Source organism: Ambystoma mexicanum, chromosome 5p (assembly GCF_040938575.1).
Source record: "Ambystoma mexicanum isolate Mex_15411 chromosome 5p, UKY_AmexF1_1, whole genome shotgun sequence".
Taxonomy (NCBI): Eukaryota; Metazoa; Chordata; class Amphibia; order Caudata; family Ambystomatidae; genus Ambystoma; species Ambystoma mexicanum.
The window spans coordinates 73,515,906-73,536,711 of NC_090930.1; the positions used below are offsets into that span (position 1 = coordinate 73,515,906).

The window sequence follows — 20,806 nt, forward strand, 5'->3', positions numbered from 1 at the left end:
GCTAGAGCTACTATAGAAGCCAAGCTTGACTACTGCAACGCTCTACTCGCTGGCCCATCCACAAAAAACATAAGCAGGCTCCAAACCACTCAAAATAACGCACTAAGAACAGCCCTAGGCACACCAAAAAGAGATCACACCTCGCAAGCCAGAAAAGCTGCACACTGGCTCCCAGTCAAAGACCGCATCACATTCAAAATTCTCACCACTGCACACAAATGCATCAACCTCACCGCACCATCCTACTTCTCAGACACACTATCTAGACCCACCTCAACTAGGCCCACTAGAACCTACTACACAAACTTACAATCCAACGCATCCACAGAGCCAAAGCTGGAGGAATAGGCTTCCCACACCTAGCCCCCAAGCTATGGAATGCGCTCCTTTCTGAATTTAGGGCAGAAACGCCCCTCTTTGCTTTTCGCGAAAAGCTCAAAACTGCTATCTTTAAACAAATCTATCCACTAGTTTCGCTGCGAACTGTCTGTTCCGCCATGAGTTTGCTTCGCTGCTTGCGACCAATGTAACTCAGTTTTGATTTTGCTGTTCTTTGTAACAAAGTTGTGATCTCTTTTTACTGCTACCTATGTAACTAAGTTGTTCACCCCCTTATGTAACCAGCGCCACGATGCTCCCGAGCTGTTGCGTGCTTTACAAATCCAAATAAATAAATAAAAGATAACAGTGAGGCAGAGAGTGACAACGGAAGAAGGGGGAGCATGAGAGGCACAGAGTGACATAGATAAAGAGAGATAACAGGAGAGACAGAGAGTAACAAATGAAGAAGAGAGGGAGCACAAGAGGCAGAGTGGCCAAGATAAAGAGATAAAAGGAGACGCAGAGAGTAACGCAGGGAGAAGAGAGCGTATGAGACGCAGAGCATAATAAAGGAAGAAGAGAGATAACAGGAGAGGCAGAGAGTGACAAAGATTGACAAGAGGGAACAGAAGAGCATCTTAGACCAGCGATGATAAAGAGATAGAGCAGGAGAGACAGGGCATGACAAGATAAAGGGGGATAGCGCTGGAGACAAAGTTAGCTGAAGAGATAGCTGGCGAATAGTGAGAAAGAGACACAGATACAGAGAGAAAGAGTGAACTAGGGATGGTATAAGAGACAAAAGGTAACAAATGTAGGAGGGACAGCATATGAGAGCAACATAGTAGCAAGGAGATACATGAAACGAGATTGGCAAGGAGAAAGAAGGAGCATGAGGGGTAGTGACTGAAGCATAGAATATAGAGAAGTCAAGACAGAAAAAGAGAGACAAAGATACTGCATGAGAGAGACAGAGAAGTGGAGAAAATGCAAATGGAGATGCTGACAGAGAACATGAGGCACAGAGACCAGAGGTGAAGGAGAGCAGGAGAGACAGGGATAGCAGACAATGCATGGAGAGTGACAGATAGTGGGAGACATGGCAGGGGAGAGGAAGGTGGAGGGAGGAATATCGTAAAGGAACGAGTGAGACAGCAGGAGAGGCAGAGTGATAATGGAAGGGAAACAGTTATAGAGAGCAAGTGTGTGTGCGAGAGAGGATGTCGGTCTCGTATGTCTCTTTGAACAATTACAAGCAACATGCACCAAAGGGCTGTAAATGCTACGCATTGGACTGTGACTTCCATATGCCCCAAAAATACGAGAGATACGTGTCTCTGGGTGCTGCCCTCAGTGCAGGGCATTAACTGGAAAATTAAGAACTCCAAATCATGAGGGGGGCTTCTCTGCCAACCCACTTGTCCTAGATACCTTACACAAACTCCTCTTATGCAGCCCCCAGCGGCACTGGTGAGTAAAACCACCTGCAGTGTCCATTTCACGGGTGACTGTGTGGCAGGCCCACTAACCCACCCTCCGCAACCCAACCGCGAGAGCCACCCCTTGTCCTGCTGTGAGTGAAACATACGGTGCTGGAGGCAAAGGTAGGAAAACGAAACAATGACAAGCCTCCAATAGCAGGAAAACAAATATTTATTACAAAAATAAATTAATAAAATATAAACAGTACATCTATTTGATAATGTCCAGGAAAGTGTCCTCTCTTTAATTATTTACATTAAGAATGGAATTGCACAGCTGACAAAGGTGGCGTTTGGATGAGCTCTGCAGGCAGCCGGTGTCATGGCGGCTCCCCAAAATAAAATCCAACGAGCCTTAGCCCCGCCCACCTCCAGGCAGCACGTGTCACGACGGCTCTAATAAAAATCCAAGGAGCTTTAGCCCCTCCCACCTTCAGGCAGCAAGTGTTATGGCGGCTCTCATAAAAATCCAATGAGCCTTAGCCCCCCCCACCTCCAGGCATCAAGTGTCATGGCGGCTCTCATAAAAATCCAAGGATCCTTGCCCCTCCCACCTCCAGGCAGCAAGTGTTATGGCGGCTCTCATAAAAATCCAATGAGCCTTACTTAGCCCCTCCCACCTCCAGGCAGCAAGTGTCATGGCTGCTCTCGTAAACAGACAAGCCCTAGCCCCTCCCACCTCCAGGCAGCAAGTGTCATGGCGGCTCTCGTAAACAGACAAGCCCTAGCACCTCCCACCTCCAGGCAGCAGCGGTCATGGGAAACCCCACACAGCCAGCTGATTTTCCAGTGCATTCCAAAGGCAGGTGTTAATCCACCATGCACCCTCCCCTGGCGAGCAGGCACAGCTTGGCCTCATATCAGCAGTGTCGACGCTTGTTCTCCCAACACGTCTCTGGCCCTCGAACAAGCCCCAGATCAAATTTCAGAGCAAACTTTGGCATGCGACAGGCCCTTCCCCAAGCTCTGCACAGATAATGTTCTATGTGGGGGGGGCTGTAGGCAGGGACCTCACCCCCCCTCAACGGTGTCTTTATTTCCTACACTCTTCCCGTGGCTCTCTTTTCTTGGCCCCACGGCCCCAGCCCCCACTTGCCCATCCATCAATCCCAGCTATTGAAACTCGCAGTCAATAGCCCCTGGGCCGTGCATTCAGTGATGCGCTGGGGGTGGCAAGCGTCTGGGGTGATAAACGATTTGTCCACTGCTTGAAATGTGGGGTCAGAACCTAAGAAGCCACCCAAAAAGGTCATCACATTGTCCATTTTCAAAAGCCGGCGGATGGACGGATCAACAAACTAGCGGGAAAATGTTTTTTTCCCCTCTGGGTTCGCTCGGGCCCTCGTGTGCTTAGCAACACGTCTGCTCAAGAGAGAAGTGGATGGGCAAGGCGCGGTTGTTGGTCCAGTTATGTACACACTGTGGGGTTGCCATGTCTTTTGGGTGTCCCGGAGTACTTCTGCTGCCCAAATGAGTGTAGGCCGTGGGGGTCCACTCCCCACCCGCACTTGAGGGCAGTTCACTTGCACACATAGCGCTCCACGGTCCGCTCACACTTCTTGCACGTCACATAGCAACACCAGTAGTACTTGCACTGGCAGCGCTCCACCACGGTTTCGGCAAAAGCATTGTAGCCGCGTCCACAGCACATTAGGTGGCAGCTGTCACTCCCAACCGAAGTCTTGTTACAAAGTCTAGAGAAAAGATAGTGTATAGCATTAGTTATGAGTCTCGGAGAGACGCAGAGTCACAACTTCCCTTTAAAGTCCATCCAAAAACTGTCATGGCGACCAGTAAGCGCTGAACCCAACAAGTTGTAACTACTTCTGAACTACAACTACATCTCATATCAAATTGTCCAGAATCCTCAGGGGTAAGGAAAATAGGGAAAAGCCAGAGACATTAATTATTTCAGTCCCCTTCCACCCCGCATCCTGTCTCTGCACTTTCTGGCAGACGTTTCCGTCCCGTTGGGCACTTTATTAACTAACCACTTGTGCCCTGGAGGCAGAGTGCCCTTCACCTGTGTAACCGCAGACAATGTGAAACTCACAGGTCAGAAAGTGATTCGGGTGCAAACCGTCGGAAGGCTTCTATGCAGCTCAGCTGCCGCCAGTGACCAGTAAGGGAGATCTCTAATGTCCTCTTGTGCGTCTACCCGAGCTTTCCAAATGTCACGGGAGCAGCGTCTGCACACATACATGTCCCAAGTAACTGAGCAAGCCACGGAAGATGTCTCCACCACACATAGGAATGAAGGTGCAAGACGGGGTCTTAAATATGCCAGCAAGGTCCTTACCTGTCCTGTGTTCCGTAGGAGCCCAGTTTGGGGTTCTTGTTGCAGTAATCTGGGGAGCTGACCATGTACACCAGCTCGGCATCCCTGACGGGCCGGATGTCCAGCTCCTTGGGCACCAGCTGTTTCCGGACGCCCATGTGCCGGTAGATGACCTTGGTGGCAGCCAGGTATTTGGACTTGAGGTCGTCGCCGATGTCGCCGAGGTCCTGCAGGCCCTTCCAGCAGGTCTTCACAGAGCAGGACCCCGAGACGCCGTGGCACTTGCACTTGGTCTCCAGAGAGTCAATCAGCACCTGGAGAGATTGAGGGACACGGCGGTGAGGACTTTAAGCAAGCATGGACATCGTGCAACTAGAATGACCAGCAGTTCCCTAGGAAACAGGCCCGCCTGCTCCAGGTTTTAGCCAATCACATTAAACTAATTCTCAGGGCACATCGTACAGTCCTACACGATCAGGCAGCTGCCACATTTGGGGAAGAGAAGGTCAGAGGGCCTCTTCACCATGTGGAATGACCTGTTTCAAGACACAGGTGCGCTCGAGCGTGCATAACCAAGCCGTGCACTGGGCGCCAGACATGTAGCATTTATAGTCACACAGACCTCTTGCAATAATATGACATGCGCCACTGCCATCCATACTATATCCTACAGCCACACATATGCATAATTCCCAGTCAGACACATGATAGAGCCACACACACAGATACATGCCCTAGACACACACATACATCAATATCCACAATCAATGAACCTAGAGCCACGCCCGCACAGCACGTGAGTCTACACAGCCTATAGACACACCCCAGTTCCTTCCATTCAATAATCTATAAATGACACAGGGTCCCACACACCACCTGCCACAATACCTATCCTAGAACCCCGTGCATATACCACTTAGATTATCACAATATCCCACAGCCAAGATCAAAACTTCCATCAATTAAGTAATACACAACTAGCACTGCTACAAACACACATACTGCTGTTTCCATGCATGCGTAACCCATCCACCACTTGTAAACTGCCTCCCAACCACAAATAATTGCAGACCTATACATACACACACCCACCCACACCCCTATAACTCCCCCCTCAACCTACAGAGACACATATACAAGCCACCACCACCACCAGCACCACCAGGGAAGCCTGCCACCCCCCTGACATTGAGCACACACAGTCCAGGAACATGATGTGGTTACACGCACCTGCCGGCCCACCGCATTGTTGTGAAGGTTCATCAGCCTGGTGGCTTGGGTCCCCGACTTGCTGAACTTCATGGGCGCATCGGCGAAGGCCGCCCCCAACTGCAGACCGTACCGCAGGTTGTCTCCACAGCCGCCCCACCTGAAGTTGGGTCCTGGGACCTCAGCGGGCATGGCCCCGCAAGAGCAGGTGGGCAGTTCTCCTGCTGCACATGCGCGGGAAATGGAGTGCGACACCGCCGCAGAGGCAAGCGCGTACACGAAGGCCGCCTCTCGGGTCCCTGTGGGTGGAAGTCGGGAGAAAGGAGATCATTAAGAATTTACTATTGACTGATCTGAAGTCCTTATTTATTGTTACTGTTTCCTAGATATTTTCTAAAAAAATGCACTTGCATTCCAGGCTCAGTAGGACACCTTGATGCACAATTTTTCAAAATCTACAGAACTCCCAAACTTGGGGATAAGGAACAGTTCATTTGACACACATGAAATACAAGAACCCTGCAATATCCCCACATTCGCCTGCAATTATTTTTTTATTTTTTTAAAAAACATTTTTAAACTATTGACTAGGTGATAGGTCGCCTTGATTAAGGACTTTGGCAACTGAACTCCTTGAGCGGTCCGGTTACTGAAGAGGAGCAAGTGCGCCAATCTACAAGCATTACTAAAGCTCGCATCACCTTCCAATCCTGCTGCACCCCCTCAAGTCCCCAAACTACCCCGCTGAAAAGCTCAGCGTCACCCTCAAGTCCCCAAACTACCCCGCTGAAAAGCTCAGCGTCACCCTCAAGTCCCCAAACTACCCCGTTGAAAAGCTCAGCGTCACCCTCAAGTCCCCAAACTACCCCGCTGAAAAGCTCAGTGTCACCCTCAAGTCCCCAAACTACCCTGCTGAAAAGCTCAGCGTCTCCGGAGGCCTACAATCTGCCAGTAGTAAAGACGTGCGCAAACTTGAACTCCCTTGGTGCAGGAAGGAAAGAACCTCGGGAGGATAGCTGTGGAGCAACGTGCTCGCCTTGGAAGCAAGACGATACGGAGCAACAAAGGTTCGATCCCCGGGTCCGCGCTTAGAAACCCCTGGGTATTAAGCGCGTTATAAACAACCAATCACAATTACTACCAGAAGCCAGGCCTTTTCTGCCTATGCCCCACGACTCTGGAAACTCCTCCTGCTGGCAGGAGACTTGCCCCATCACGTCTACATTTCAGGAAGGCGATCAAGTCACTCCTCTTCACAGAATGGTTCTTCCCAAACATGTTGGTCCATTCACACTCCTCACCGAACCTCACACTGGGCAATCTGCCCACTCCCTCCTTCACCTGACGGCTTGTAGAGAGAGTTCTTACGAACCAATATGCCCACCCTCCCCGGTTATCTCCCCCTGCCTTCCCGCACTTTGCGCTTCCCCTATGACTTGTAAAGCGATCTGTTGCTCCCGAAGCTAGGCCCGCGCTCACTCAATACCCTAATTGCAATACTGTGTCCCGTATATAGTGTCCGGGGGCATGTTATCCCATATATGAGGTCCAGGGGATATTATATTTATTTATGTTGTCATTTATATAGCTTACAAAGCCCAGAGGCATCTAGGCGCTTATCTAGGATACTTACCCCATATAGTGGACGGTAGGGCTACTTTATCCCAAATATAGGTGGCCGTACATACTGTGCATTTATTTATTTATTTATTTAAACGTTTTTTAAACCTCGCCACATGCCCGGAGGCCTCGGAGGAGTGTCCAGTGGGTGGCAGGCGGCCCACGAGGAATGCCTGCAAGGCGCTGGGGCGCACCTACCTTTCATGAGGTCCGGGGTGTAGTCGGGGGCCAGCTCGATGGACGAGCAGTTCCAGCGCATGTCGGAGAAGGTCCTCTGGCAGGCGAGCTTGGTCTGCGAGGCGGCATGCACGATGGTGGGCATGAGCTCCAGGTTGCGCTTGCACAGCTGGTACTGGTCGGGCAGAAGCCTGTCCAGCAGGCGGCAGTGTTGGCTCTCGTTCCAGCCCACTGCGCTGCCATTCGCCGTCAGGCCGCTAGGGGGGGGGAAAGAGAAACACACGTCAGCATCCACGAAAGAGCTGTAGTTCAAGCAAGCAGGTATAGCAGATCGGTGGGTTGGGCGCCTGCTGCTGTGGTCCGCGTTTCCTTCAAGTCACAATTTCGAAATACTAGCTCTGCCCCATAAAGTACAAATTATTACAAATTCACAACTCTTAGAATTCCTCAATGCCACACTCTGCTGTGGCCATCCAACGCCCCAATTTGGATTGGGTAATAATAGTAATGTATGTAAATATGCCCTATGCAAGGCGCTTTAGATTAAAGCGCTATATACAAATATTCTTATAATTATTATTATGTCCTGTTTCATAGAGGCTCACGTGTGGGCACAGGGGCTCTAAGGGGCTAATGGGGTCGGGGAAGGGTCTGTTACATGTCAGGTGGAGCCGGTAACTGAAGCACACGTCAGGCGTTTCTCAGCTAGGCCCATAAACCTGTATACATCTGGCCGCAGCATACACTAAAACCCTATCCTACGGGGCGGGTGGCCCCCTACTCACCCGCCCCGCCCCCTCCTGGACGAAACTGCCCATAAACCTAACGAAGTGGCTCTGATTTACTGTCACACACGCACGCACGGGCGCGTGAATGTGAGTTGGGTCCTTGCACGGGGGCTTTGCTTTGTGATCCTATTAATAATTGCTGGGGGGGAAAGGGGGCGGTTGTGAGGAGTTGCCTGGAAAACAGGACACATTCCAGGCTAATAGTGGCCAGCCAGTGGCCCTCGATGTGACAAAGAGGAAAGCAGGCCCCCGCTGGGAAGGGGCAGCAGACAGCTGAGGAGGGCCAGGCGAGACATGTGCAGCTTTCAGATGGAATGTGGCTTGCGAGCAGGCCCCAGAGCGGCGTGTGTGCAGAGCAGAGTGTCCCCAGGAAACAAGGAGGTGTGGAAGCAGGACCCAGAGCTGCGTGTGTGCACAGTGTGTGTGCAGAGGGTCCCAAGGAAAGGAGGGGGTGTGGAAGCAGCCCCCAGAGCGGCGTGTGTGCAGAGCAGAGTGTCCCCAGGAAACAAGGAGGTGTGGAAGCAGGCCCCAGAGCAGCGTGTGTGCACAGTGTGTGTGCAGAGGGTCCCAAGGAAAGGAGGGGGTGTGGAAGCAGGCCCCAGAGCGGCGTGTGTGCAGAGCAGAGTGTCCCCAGGAAACAAGGAGGTGTGGAAGTAGGCCCCAGAGCGGCGTGTGTGCACAGTGTGTGTGCAGAGGGTCCCAAGGAAAGGAGGGGGTGTGGAAGCAGGACCCAGAGCTGCGTGTGTGCACAGTGTGTGTGCAGAGTGTCCCAAGGAAACAAGGAGGTGTGGAAGCAGGCCCCAGAGCTGCGTGTGTGCACAGTGTGTGTGCAGAGTGTCCCAAGGAAACAAGGAGGTGTGGAAGCAGGCCCCAGAGCGGCGTGTGTGCAGAGCAGAGTGTCCCCAGGAAACAAGGAGGTGTGGAAGCAGGCCCCAGAGCGGCGTGTGTGCACAGTGTGTGTGCAGAGTGTCGCAAGGAAAGGAGGGGGTGTGGAAGCAGGACCCAGAGGGGCGTGTGTGCAGAGCAGAGTGTCGCAAGGAAACAAGGAGGTGTGGAAGCAGGACCCAGAGCTGCGGGTGTGCACAGTATGTGTGCAGAGTGTCGCAAGGAAAGGAGGGGGTGTGGAAGCAGGCCCCAGAGCGGCGTGTGTGCAGAGCAGAGTGTCCCCAGGAAACAAGGAGGTGTTGAAGCAGGCCCCAGAGCGGCGTGTGTGCACAGTGTGTGTGCAGAGTATCGCAAGGAAAGGAGGGGGTGTGGAAGCAGGACCCAGAGCGGCGTGTGTGCAGAGCAGAGTGTCGCAAGGAAACAAGGAGGTGTGGAAGCAGGACCCAGAGCTGCGTGTGTGCACAGTGTGTGTGCAGAGTGTCGCAAGAAAAGGAGGGGGTGTGGAAGCAGGCCCCAGAGCGGCGTGTGTGCAGAGCCGAGTGTCCCAAGGAAACAAGGAGGTGTGGAAGCAGGACCCAGAGCTGCGTGCGTGCAGAGCAGAGTGTCCCAAGGAAACAAGGAGGTGTGGAAGCAGGACCCAGAGCTGCGTGTGTGCACAGTGTGTGTGCAGAGTGTCGCAAGGAAAGGAGGGGGTGTGGAAGCAGGACCCAGAGCTGCGTGTGTGCACAGTGTGTGTGCAGAGTGTCGCAAGAAAAGGAGGGGGTGTGGAAGCAGGCCCCAGAGCGGCGTGTGTGCAGAGCCGAGTGTCCCAAGGAAACAAGGAGGTGTGGAAGCAGGACCCAGAGCTGCGCGTGTGCACAGTGTGTGTGCAGAGTGTCGCAAGGAAATGAGGGGGTGTGGAAGCAGGACCCAGAGCTGCGTGTGTGCAGAGCAGAGTGTCCCAAGGAAACAAGGAGGTGTGGAAGCAGGACCCAGAGCTGCGTGTGTGCACAGTGTGTGCAGAGTGTCCCAAGGAAAGGAGGGGGTGTGGAAGCAGGCCCCAGAGCGGCGTGTGTGCAGAGCAGAGTGTCCCAAGGAAACAAGGAGGTGTGGAAGCAGGACCCAGAGCTGCGTGTGTGCACAGTGTGTGCAGAGTGTCGCAAGGAAAGGAGGGGGTGTGGAAGCAGGACCCAGAGCTGAGTGTGTGCACAGTGTGTGTGCAGAGTGTCAAAGGGAAAGGAGGGGGTGTGGAAGCAGGCCCCAGAGCGGCGTGTGTGCAGAGCAGAGTGTCCCAAGGAAACAAGGAGGTGTGGAAGCAGGACCCAGAGCTGCGTGTGTGCACAGTGTGTGTGCAGAGTGTCGCAAGGAAAGGAGGGGGTGTGGAAGCAGGACCCAGAGCTGCGTGTGTGCAGAGCAGAGTGTCCCAAGGAAACAAGGAGGTGTGGAAGCAGGACCCAGAGCTGCGTGTGTGCACAGTGTGTGTGCAGAGTGTCGCAAGGAAAGGAGGGGGTGTGGAAGCAGGACCCAGAGCGGCGTGTGTGCAGAGCAGAGTGTCGGTGGAAGCAGGACCCAGTGCGGCGTGTGTGCAGAGCAGAGTGTCGCAAAGAAACAAGGAGGTGTGGAAGCAGGACCCAGAGCTGCGTGTGTGCACAGTGTGTGTGCAGAGTGTCGCAAGGAAAGGAGGGGGTGTGGAAGCAGGACCCAGAGCTGCGTGTGTGCACAGTGTGTGTGCAGAGTGTCGCAAGGAAAGGAGGGGGTGTGGAAGCAGGCCCCAGAGCGGCGTGTGTGCAGAGCCGAGTGTCCCAAGGAAACAAGGAGGTGTGGAAGCAGGACCCAGAGCTGCGTGTGTGCACAGTGTGTGCAGAGTGTCGCAAGGAAAGGAGGGGGTGTGGAAGCAGGCGCCAGAGCGGCGTGTGTGCAGAGCAGAGTGTCCCAAGGAAACAAGGAGGTGTGGAAGCAGGACCCAGAGCTGCGTGTGTGCACAGTGTGTGCAGAGTGTCGCAAGGAAAGGAGGGGGTGTGGAAGCAGGCCCCAGAGCGGCGTGTGTGCAGAGTGTCCCAAGGAAACAAGGAGGTGTGGAAGCAGGCCCCAGAGCTGCGTGTGTGCACAGTGTGTGTGCAGAGTGTCGCAAGGAAAGGAGGGGGGTGTGGAAGCAGGCCCCAGAGGTGCGAGTGTGCCAAGGAAAGGAGGGGGTGTGGAAGCAGGCCCCAGAGCTGCGTGTGTGCACAGTGTGTGTGCAGAGTGTCACAAGGAAAGGAGGGGGTGTGGAAGCAGGACCCAGAGCTGCGTGTGTGCACAGTGTGTGTGCAGCGTGTCGCAAGGAAAGGAGGGGGTGTGGAAGCAGGACCCAGAGTTGTGTGTGTGCACAGTGTGTGCGCAGAATGTCGCAAGGAAAGGAGGGGGTGTGGAAGCAGGCCCCAGATGTGCGTGTGTGCAGTGCGTCCCAAGGAAAGGAGGGGGGTGTGGAAGCAGGCCCCAGAGGTGCGTGTGTGCCAAGGAAAGGAGGGGGTGTGGAAGCAGGCCCCAGAGCTGTGTGTGTGCAGAGTAGAGTGTCCCAAGGAAACAAGGTGTGTGGAAGCAGGACCCAGAGCTGCGTGTGTGCACGGTGTTTGCAGAGTGTCCCGAGGAAAGAAGGGGTGTGGAGGCAGGCCCCAGAGCTGCGTGTGTGCACAGTGTGTGTGCAGAGTGTCGCAAGGAAAGGAGGGGGTGTGGAAGCAGGCCCCAACAGTGCGTGTGTGCACAGTGTGTGTGCAGAGGGTCCCAAGGAAACAAGGGGGTGTGGAGGCAGGCCCCAGAGCTGCGTATGTGCACAGTGTGTGTGCAGAGTGTCGCAAGGAAAGGAGGGGGTGTGGAAGCAGGACCCAGAGGCGCGTGTATGCAGTGCGTCCCAAGGAAAGGAGGGGGTGTGGAAGCAGGACCCAGAGCTGCGTGTGTGCAGTGCGTCCCAAGGAAACAAGGGGGGGGGTGGAAGCAGGCCCCAGACTCCAGAGCTGCGTGTGTGCAGAGGGTCCCAAGGAAACAAGGGGGGGGGTGGAAGCAGGCCCCAGAGGTGCGTGTGTGCCAAGGAAAGGAGGGGGTGTGGAAGGAGGCCCCAGATCTGCGTGTGTGCACTGTGTGTGTGCAGGGTGTCCCACGGAAAGGAGGGGGTCTGGAAGCAGGGCCCAAGAGCAGTGTGTGCGGGAGGGGAACGATGTGTGTGCCTGCCCCAGGGAGTCTTTGCCCCTGAAAGCATGTCCCAGGGGGGCTGTGTGCAGGAGGGGGATGACGCGTGTTCAACTGCCCCTTCGCCCAGGGAGAGAGGAGGCCTGCAGGCATACCCAAGACCCATGTGTGCACAAGCAACATTGAGTGTGTGCAAAATGCCCTTATGCATATATGCGAGTTGCCCCGTATGTGGTATGAGGTCTGTAGGGGTTGCAGGGTACACACGAGGGGTGTGTAGAATTGCACACAGCTCTTACTAGCGATAGTGGTGCACATACGAGTGAAAGCCCCCCACAGCCATTGGGGACCTGACGTTCCCAGAGCTCCTGCCCCCAACCCTAGGGTGCAATCCCTCTGTTTGGGGCCGCGGGGTCTTGTGGGGTGATGGTGGTTTCGGGGAACTGATGAATACATGACTGCATTCTTAAGTTGCGCGGTGGCGTGCACTGCGCCTGCGCGAGGCTGCAACCTGCGGCTCTCCAGACGTGCTGGACTCCGACTCCCATGACCCATCACCTTTGTCTGCGCTTGTTATGGCTGATGGGAGGTGTAGTCCTAAGCACCCGCACAGCCAAAGGCGACAAAGGCGACAGGCAGCTGCTCGAGAGTGGCACCACCACCCGCCCATCACGTGACTTTTCGATTGATAGTCTTTTCCAATAGAGAAAAGCATTGAATGTGGCACCCCGTTTCATTTATGGGGTACACCAACAGAGGCTGCGAAACCAGCAAAGGAAGCAGTGAGACGGGGTTTGCAGCCCCCAAATCACTCATTCCACAAGTACGACTTTAGCCCAGAGGTGGAACCCACACCCAGGCAGATGCGTGGGGGTGCGTGGTGGCTAAACAGCCATACCAACCACACACAGACCACTACTAGGCCGCCCGAGTCTACTGGTGCGTGCAGCCCAAACATTCACACCACACAAGTCTCCAGCTTTGATCTCAGACTAAGGGACCGATTCATGGAATTTTTTGCACGGTTCAAGGTGACTTTGCACTGCTGAAAAGTGACTCCGCACTGCCAACACAAGCCCTGATTCATGGAACTGTGCAAAGTGTATGTTTGCAGTGCAAAGTCCTTTTGTACTGCAAAAAGGACTATGCACTGACTTTGCACTGTGTACAGAGTTTGTGCAGAGACACTTTTCAGTAACCGTGCAAAGAACTCCATGAATCGGCCCTACATTGTTTCCTAGCGACACCCGCAACACACAGGAAACTGCGGGAGACAGATATAGCGTCAAATACCGCCCCCGCAACGACAGACCGTAGGCGCTGTGTTTTCAGGGCGTGGAAAGTTGAACTCCCAATTCGAAATAATTACAACTATCGACCAGGGCTGAGCGTTTACATTGCATTGGCGAGTGTTCGATCCCAGATTAGATAGGCATGTAGCTCAGTGGGTTGAGCGCTTGCTGCCAGTATGTTGCACGCATAACTTTTTTTTCATTCGGGGTATTGGCGTTTTATTGAACAGTTACACTGCATGCTTACCGGTCGTCATGGTTACCACATCCAGTGCGGCAAATTGTCAACCCACAAAGATGACGACATTTCAAAGGTCGGGAAAGATGAATTCGGCATTTAAGCCTGGGCCGCGCTCTGATTCCCCCCCTGCAGCGCCTTGATGTGTTAGGAATGTTAGGGTCACCCCCGAAAGTGGGCAGGGAAGCGGGGGGCGTGGGCGCCGCAGCGGCAAAAGTGCGCACTACATAACGCGGAAACGTGCACGCGTGGGAAAGACACCAATCGCAGGTCACTTTTGCGATCAAAGCAAGGTGCACAGCTCGGTGCACAAAAGGAGTGAAGAAAACGTCGCCCCTCCCCCCAGGCAGACACACACACACACACACACAGCGCCCAAAGACTGTGAATTAATCCGGTTTATGTAAAACAACACTGGGTCGGGGCCCCTCCAGTAACGTAAAATGCCTGTCGTGTTAACCTCACAGTGACAGAGCCCCCTGCCCGCACCGCGCACCCCCTTCTCGGAGCCTGGCACCGGCGCGCTTTATCTAATTCGCCAGCCCGTCCCGCAGCCGGTGCGCCTTAAAGCGATTTATTGATAAAGCGCAGATAGGCGCGACTCGGCTCCGAGTTCCTGCGAGGCGCTGATAATGGACAAGTCGCGTCGAAGCATCCCCCCCCCCCGCCCCAACTGCATCCCGGGAAGGGAGACGAATATCATGATTTTACCACAGAGACAGAATGGTCAATGGAGCGGCCCCCGCGGAACTAGAAAGCGCCTGGGATGGAACCCGGGAGGCGCTCCTAAAAGCGAGCTATAGATAGACCGCTGGCATGCAACGTTCTACGCGCAGGATTGTGTCGCACATTGCGCAGAAATATTGCACATATCCCAGATCAGACGAGACGCCAAGCCTGTTGGGTCAGAGTGGTCCCTTTATGTCACGTGGTATAGCTAATTTCACCCCATACCCGCTGCCTCGGGTGCAGGAAAAGCGCTGCAAAGCGAGGTATTATTCCAACACCGCGGTGCGCGCCCGCATATGTTCACAGCGGGGAAAGCCAAGACTCCGCATACTCCGCGCTATTCTCATTGACACCGACCGATTTATGTCCCAGCATCTGGTCCCCCGGTGCCCGAGGCAAACTTAGAGGCACGTTTAAATATCTGTGAAAGACCCTCCTTTCCAGCACACAGAGTGGCCCATTGTGATGGGACCCCCACGGGAATTCCCTCCCCAGAACACCACGTAGAGCTCGGTATGGCGCGGTTTCCCCCGCCGGGGAAAGCGATCTATCGCGAAAGTAAAGCGGTGCCAAATTCCGCAGCGGGCCCCTGGAAAGTGCGCAAAAAGAAGCGCCGTTTAGGACGCACATGCACACCCCCCCCCCTCCCTTAGCAAGTCCCTGCTACTTGCCCTCCACGTCTATAGCACTGTCACGTAAACCGGTTCAAATGCTTCTACGTCACCTCCACACACAAAAAACTATTGAATGCGGTGTATTCTAACCCCAACGAGCAGCTCTGAGGACTATGAACACCCTATACCCAAGAGCTTGGCATGCCAGGGCGCACCCCCAAAGCACCGGCCCTTGTCAAGCAAAATTAAAGCGCTCTATGATTAATTACAAAGGTGCATATTTCGGCGCCCGGGTTGTGTGTGCGTGAGGGGGGAAAGGGGGATGAGGGGGGAGCATTACTATTACAAACAACACTAGAACAACAGAATGGACAGCACGCCCGCTGTATGGCATGAGCGATTTATAAAGTACAGGCCTGCTCAGTCCCGTTACGCGCGCTGCATAAAACCTGTTATTGTGACATATCGACGCCCCAGTCAACCCCAAAATACCCGCTTAGGTTGTTCATTTCATAGTATGTTTCGTTGTCTCCAGTAAAACAATGTACCCCAAATAGCCCCTTCCAAGAGCTGAGATTCTGCATACAGCGACCCCCCCCCAATACAGGCATAAACTACTTACAGCCACTGAATCGCCCCACAGCTAGAGGTGCCAAACACAAGAAGAAGGGCCGCCCTGGCCATCAAGAGGGCGCTGGGTTCCAGTGCCATCCTCCTCGAAGAAACAGCCCGCCGGGATCCGAGAAAGGGGGGGGGGGAGGTGCTGTCGCTGCAGCCCGGTGGGTGACAGAGGGGACACACACCCAGACTCGTCCTTTCCCCCTGGCCTCTGCTCTGCCGCTGTTACCCCTGCTCTGCCTCTCCAAGGCTCTGAGATTCCTTGCCAAGGCCAGGCCCTGCCCCTGGGCTTTAAAACCCCGGGTGACGTCACGACCGTGTGCTAATCGGGTGCAATTAGCAAACAGCCCGCACAATAGGATGCCGTAACAGCTGGGTGTCAAACGGTGCCCGGGTCCCGAGTCAGCCCCACCACACATACCGCACACAAAGGCAGTCTGGCCCCCAGCCCCCTTGGAGGGCCAATCCACACTCCGGGCAGGGGCAGGGGGCGCACACCAGGTATAGAAATGCAAAGTTCCAGGGAAGGCTTCCTGGCTTCAAAAAGCAGAAACTTTGAAGCACTTGTGAAGGCGCAGACTCGGCACTGCGGGGCCGCGCATCACCAATAAACGAGCGGGTTCACACGGGCAGTGCACAGAGGTGTCTGCGGGGGCACCAGGGGGGAGGAAATGTCCCCGCCGGGCCCACGCTAACTGGATTTAGGGTGCTCCGAATCAGCATGAGAGAGATACGAGGGGGGCTTAGCGCGGGGCCGCGTTTACCCAGGTCCTGTGGGGCACGGCACGGGGAAATTACGGGTTAGCGTAATTAAGCGCTTAGAGGGCAATGTGTTACCGCGAAGAGCTCTAATTAAAAGGCCAGGGGGCGGGGGTCCGTGGGCCGTTATACTGGGACAAAGGTGGTGAATATAGGTTCCCCCATCCCGGCGGGGGGCTGGGGGGTTAGCTAGAAGCATGGCCATTTAAGGCCTGTTATTAACAGTGCTTAGAGGCGGCGAGCCGGTTTATTAAGCGCTGTGTGGATCCCAATAGAATTAGTAATGACAGGGATGGTAATGATTATTATAATTATTGATGTGGTATTTCAATATTATTTTAAATAAGCAATGAAGTTGACAAGTTGCTATTACACTTGGCATTATTATTATTATGAATGCTGCCAGCAATACTCAAAATAATACCGGCGACGCTAGCATTGTTGCACAGCGCGCACATCCTCTGTGCATCGTTAAGGTGCCCTGACTCGTGGCGCTATAGAATCCGACGCAAAGGACGTGTATTTATGCCTGGCAGCGCGTTAGAACCGCTCTCAGCGCACCCTCATTAGAGCGACTGCGGGCACTCTCATACTGGGTAGCTCTGGGGTAGAGACAGGAGCACGATGGCACCGAGCACCCGAGGGTAAAGCTAGAGACCGTGTAGGTCTGAACGCAAAGAGCAGATAGGAAAAAGCTGGAGCCCACGTAGGTCTGAGATTAAAGAGTGGGCAGGGAATGACCAGACCTCTCAGGTCTGGACCAGGCTCAGAAAACACTAGTACTGCCAGATTGAGGGTAAAGCTAGAGACCATACAAACCCTCCAGCATAGAATACAATGGATGGGTCTGGGACAGTCAAGGGGAAACACTAGCATTGAGAAACTGTGGGTTAAGCTGGAGACCATACACGCCTTCAAGCACCAAATACACTGGACGGGTCTGGGACATTCAAGGGGAACCACTAGCATTGCGAGACTGTGGGTAAAGCTGGATACAATACAAGCCTTCAAGCACAGAATACACTGGACGGGTCTGGGCAGAAGCAAAGAATACACTGGACGGGTCTGGGCAGAATCACAGAATACACTGGACGGGTCTGCGACAGAAGCATAGAATACACTGGACGGGTCTGGGACAGAAGCATAGAATACACTGGACGGGTCTGGGACAGAGGCATGGAATACACTGGACAGGTCTGGGCAGAAGCATAGAATAAACTGGACGGGTCTGGGACAGAAGCATAGAATACACTGGATGGGTCTGGGACTGAAGCAAAGAATACACTGGACGGGTCAGGGCAGAAGCATAGAATACACTGGACGGGTCTGGGCAGAAGCATAGAATACACTGGACGGGTCTGGGACAGACACATAGAATACACTGGACGGGTCTGGGCAGAAGCATAGAATACACTGGACGGGTCTGGGCAGAAGCATAGAATACACTGGACGGGTCTGGGCAGAAGCATAGAATACACTGGATGGGTCTGGGACAGTCAAGGGGAAACACTAGCATTGCAAGACTGTGGGTTAAGCTGGAGACCATACACGCCTTCAAGCACCGAATACACTGGACAGGTCTGGGACAGAAGCATAGAATACACTGGACGGGTCTGGGACAGTCACGGGGAAACACTAGCATTCCTAGACTGTGGGTAAAGCTGGAGACTGGGTAAAGCTAGAGACCATACAAACCCTCCAGCATAGAATATACTGGACGGGTCTGGGACAGAAGCATAGAATACACTGGACGGGTCTTGGACAGAAGCATAGAATACACTGGAGGGATCTGGGACAGTCAATGGGAACCACTAGCATTGCGAGACTGTGGGTAAAGCTGGAGACTGGGTAAAGCTAGAGACCATACAAACCCTCCAGCATTGAATACACTGGATGGGTCTGGGACAGTCAAGGGGTAACACTAGCATTGAGAAACTGTGGGTTAAGCTGGAGACCATACACGCCTTCAAGCACCAAATACACTGGACGGGTCTGGGACAGTCAAGGGCAACCACTAGCATTGCGAGACTGTGGGTAAAGCTGGAGACTGGGTAAAGCTGGAGACCATACAAGCCTTCAAGCACAGAATACACTGGACGGATCTGGGACAGAAGCATAGAATACACTGGACGGGTCTGGGCAGAAGCACAGAATACACTGGACGGGTCTGGGCAGAATCACAGAATACACTGGACGGGTCTGCGACAGAAGCATAGAATACACTGGACGGGTCTGGGACAGAAGCATAGAATACACTGGACGGGTCTGGGACAGAGGCATGGAATACACTGGACAGGTCTGGGCAGAAGCATAGAATAAACTGGACGGGTCTGGGACAGAAGCATAGAATACACTGGATGGGTCTGGGACTGAAGCAAAGAATACACTGGACGGGTCAGGGCAGAAGCATAGAATACACTGGACAGGTCTGGGCAGAAGCATAGAATACACTGGACGGGTCTGGGACAGACACATAGAATACACTGGACGGGTCTGGGCAGAAGCATAGAATACACTGGACGGGTCTGGGCAGAAGCATAGAATACACTGGACGGGTCTGGGCAGAAGCATAGAATACACTGGACGGGTCTGGGCAGAAGCATAGAATACACTGGATGGGTCTGGGACAGTCAAGGGGAAACACTAGCATTGCAAGACTGTGGGTTAAGCTGGAGACCATACACGCCTTCAAGCACCGAATACACTGGACAGGTCTGGGACAGAAGCATAGAATACACTGGACGGGTCTGGGACAGTCACGGGGAAACACTAGCATTCCTAGACTGTGGGTAAAGCTGGAGACTGGGTAAAGCTAGAGACCATACAAACCCTCCAGCATAGAATATACTGGACGGGTCTGGGACAGAAGCATAGAATACACTGGACGGGTCTTGGACAGAAGCATAGAATACACTGGACGGATCTGGGACAGTCAAGGGGAACCACTAGCATTGCGAGACTGTGGGTAAAGCTGGAGACTGGGTAAAGCTAGAGACCATACAAACCCTCCAGCATATAATACACTGGATGGGTCTGGGACAGTCAAGGGGTAACACTAGCATTGAGAAACTGTGGGTTAAGCTGGAGACCATACACGCCTTCAAGCACCAAATACACTGGACGGGTCTGGGACAGTCAAGGGGAACCACTAGCATTGCGAGACTGTGGGTAAAGCTGGAGACTGGGTAAAGCTGGAGACCATACAAGCCTTCAAGCACAGAATACACTGGACAGATCTGGGACAGAAGCATAGAATACACTGGATGGGTCTGGGCAGAAGCACAGAATACACTGGACAGGTCTGGGACAGAAGCATAGAATACACTGGACGGGTCTGGGACAGAAGCATAGAATACACTGGACGGGTCTGGGACAGAAGTATAGAATACACTGGACGGGTCTGGGACAGAAGCATAGAATACACTGGACGGGTCTGGGACAGAAGCACAGAATACACTGGACGGGTCTGGGACAGAAGCATAGAATACACTGGACGGGTCTGGGCAGAAGCATAGAATACACTGGACCGGTCTGGACAGAAGCATAGAATACACGGGACGGGTCTGGGCAGAAGGGTAGAATACACTGGACGGTTCTGGGACAGAAGCACAGAATTCACTGGACGGGTCTGGGCAGAAGCATAGAATACACTAGACGGGTCTGGGAGAGAAGCATAGAATACACTGGACGGGTCTGGGACAGAAGCATAGAATACACTGGACGGGTCTGGGACAGAAGCACAGAATACACTGGACGGGTTTGGGCAGAAGCATAGAATACACTGGACGGGTCTGGAACAGAAGCATAGAATACACTGGACGGGTCTGGGCAGAAGCATAGAATACACTGGACGGGTCTGGGCAGAAGCATAGAATACACTGGACGGGTCTGGGACAGAAGCATAGAATACCCTGGACGGGTCTGGGCAGAAGGATAGAATACACTGGACGGGTCTGGGACAGAAGCACAGAATACACTGGACGGGTCTGGGACAGAAGCATAGAATACACTGGACGGGTCTGAGACAGAAGCATAGAATACACTGGACGGGTCTGGGACAGAAGCATAGAATACACTGGACGGGTCTGGGACAGTGTCAGAATGCACCAAAGTATCAACCGAAAAGGATACAATATTCAAAAGGATACAGGAGGTAGGGTCTTCCGGATCCCTGTTCACCCGACTTGATAGTCGTGAAGTCAACAAAGACCTTCCAAATGATACAACCCTCTGACTGATAAAACAGGCAGAGCGATGGATCACTGGAAAGGGCGTGGGTAAGGTATAGTAATCCAGCCTAGGACAAATTAAAGTATCATGAATAACTGCTCCAACCTGAGTATGATGAGTTAGATAATGACAGGAATGATCACACTGACCTGTATCTCTGGGTAGAACAATCCAGAAGTCTCTTGATGGATTTGAAATGAAGAACAAAACGACAGGGAAGGGAAAATTAGTAAGGGAGACTTATCCCGGACGGAACGAGGCTCACGCTAGATACGGGTTGAATTCACCACAGGATAGCGTCCAAAGTTCAGTTCAAAGTCACTTCCAATAATCCTTGAAAGGCTTCCTTCCCACTTAGGGATCAATCCTTCTGTTAATTCCACAGATGCAGGAGTTAGAAGAAAAATAGTGTTTGAAGACAACGTG

General features: G+C 53.5%; 1 protein-coding gene across 1 annotated transcript; it reads right to left on the reverse strand.

Moving 5' to 3' along the window:
* Positions 1-1,959: 1,959 nt before the first annotated feature.
* LOC138480745 (protein Wnt-11b-like) lies at positions 1,960-15,655 on the reverse strand. Its single transcript, XM_069612479.1, has 5 exons — positions 15,396-15,655; positions 7,108-7,343; positions 5,311-5,588; positions 4,102-4,394; positions 1,960-3,496 (listed from the first exon to the last, which is right to left on the reverse strand). The coding sequence occupies exons 1-5, from the start codon at positions 15,482-15,484 to the stop codon at positions 3,322-3,324; spliced, it is 1,071 nt and encodes a 356-aa protein (XP_069468580.1). The 5' UTR covers positions 15,485-15,655; the 3' UTR covers positions 1,960-3,321.
* Between the last annotated feature and the right edge of the window lie 5,151 nt (positions 15,656-20,806).

Bases quoted from the DNA above. Each gene is read 5' to 3' on its own strand.
- LOC138480745 (XM_069612479.1), bottom strand. From the start codon at position 15,484: ATGGCACTGGAACCCAGCGCCCTCTTGATGGCCAGGGCGGCCCTTCTT. The intron at 7,344-15,395 runs GTAAGTAGTTTA...CCCCCCCCCTAG, and splicing joins TGTGGGGCGATTCAGTGGCT to CGGCCTGACGGCGAATGGCA. The intron at 3,497-4,101 runs GTAAGGACCTTG...TCTTTTCTCTAG, and splicing joins TCCTACGGAACACAGGACAG to ACTTTGTAACAAGACTTCGG.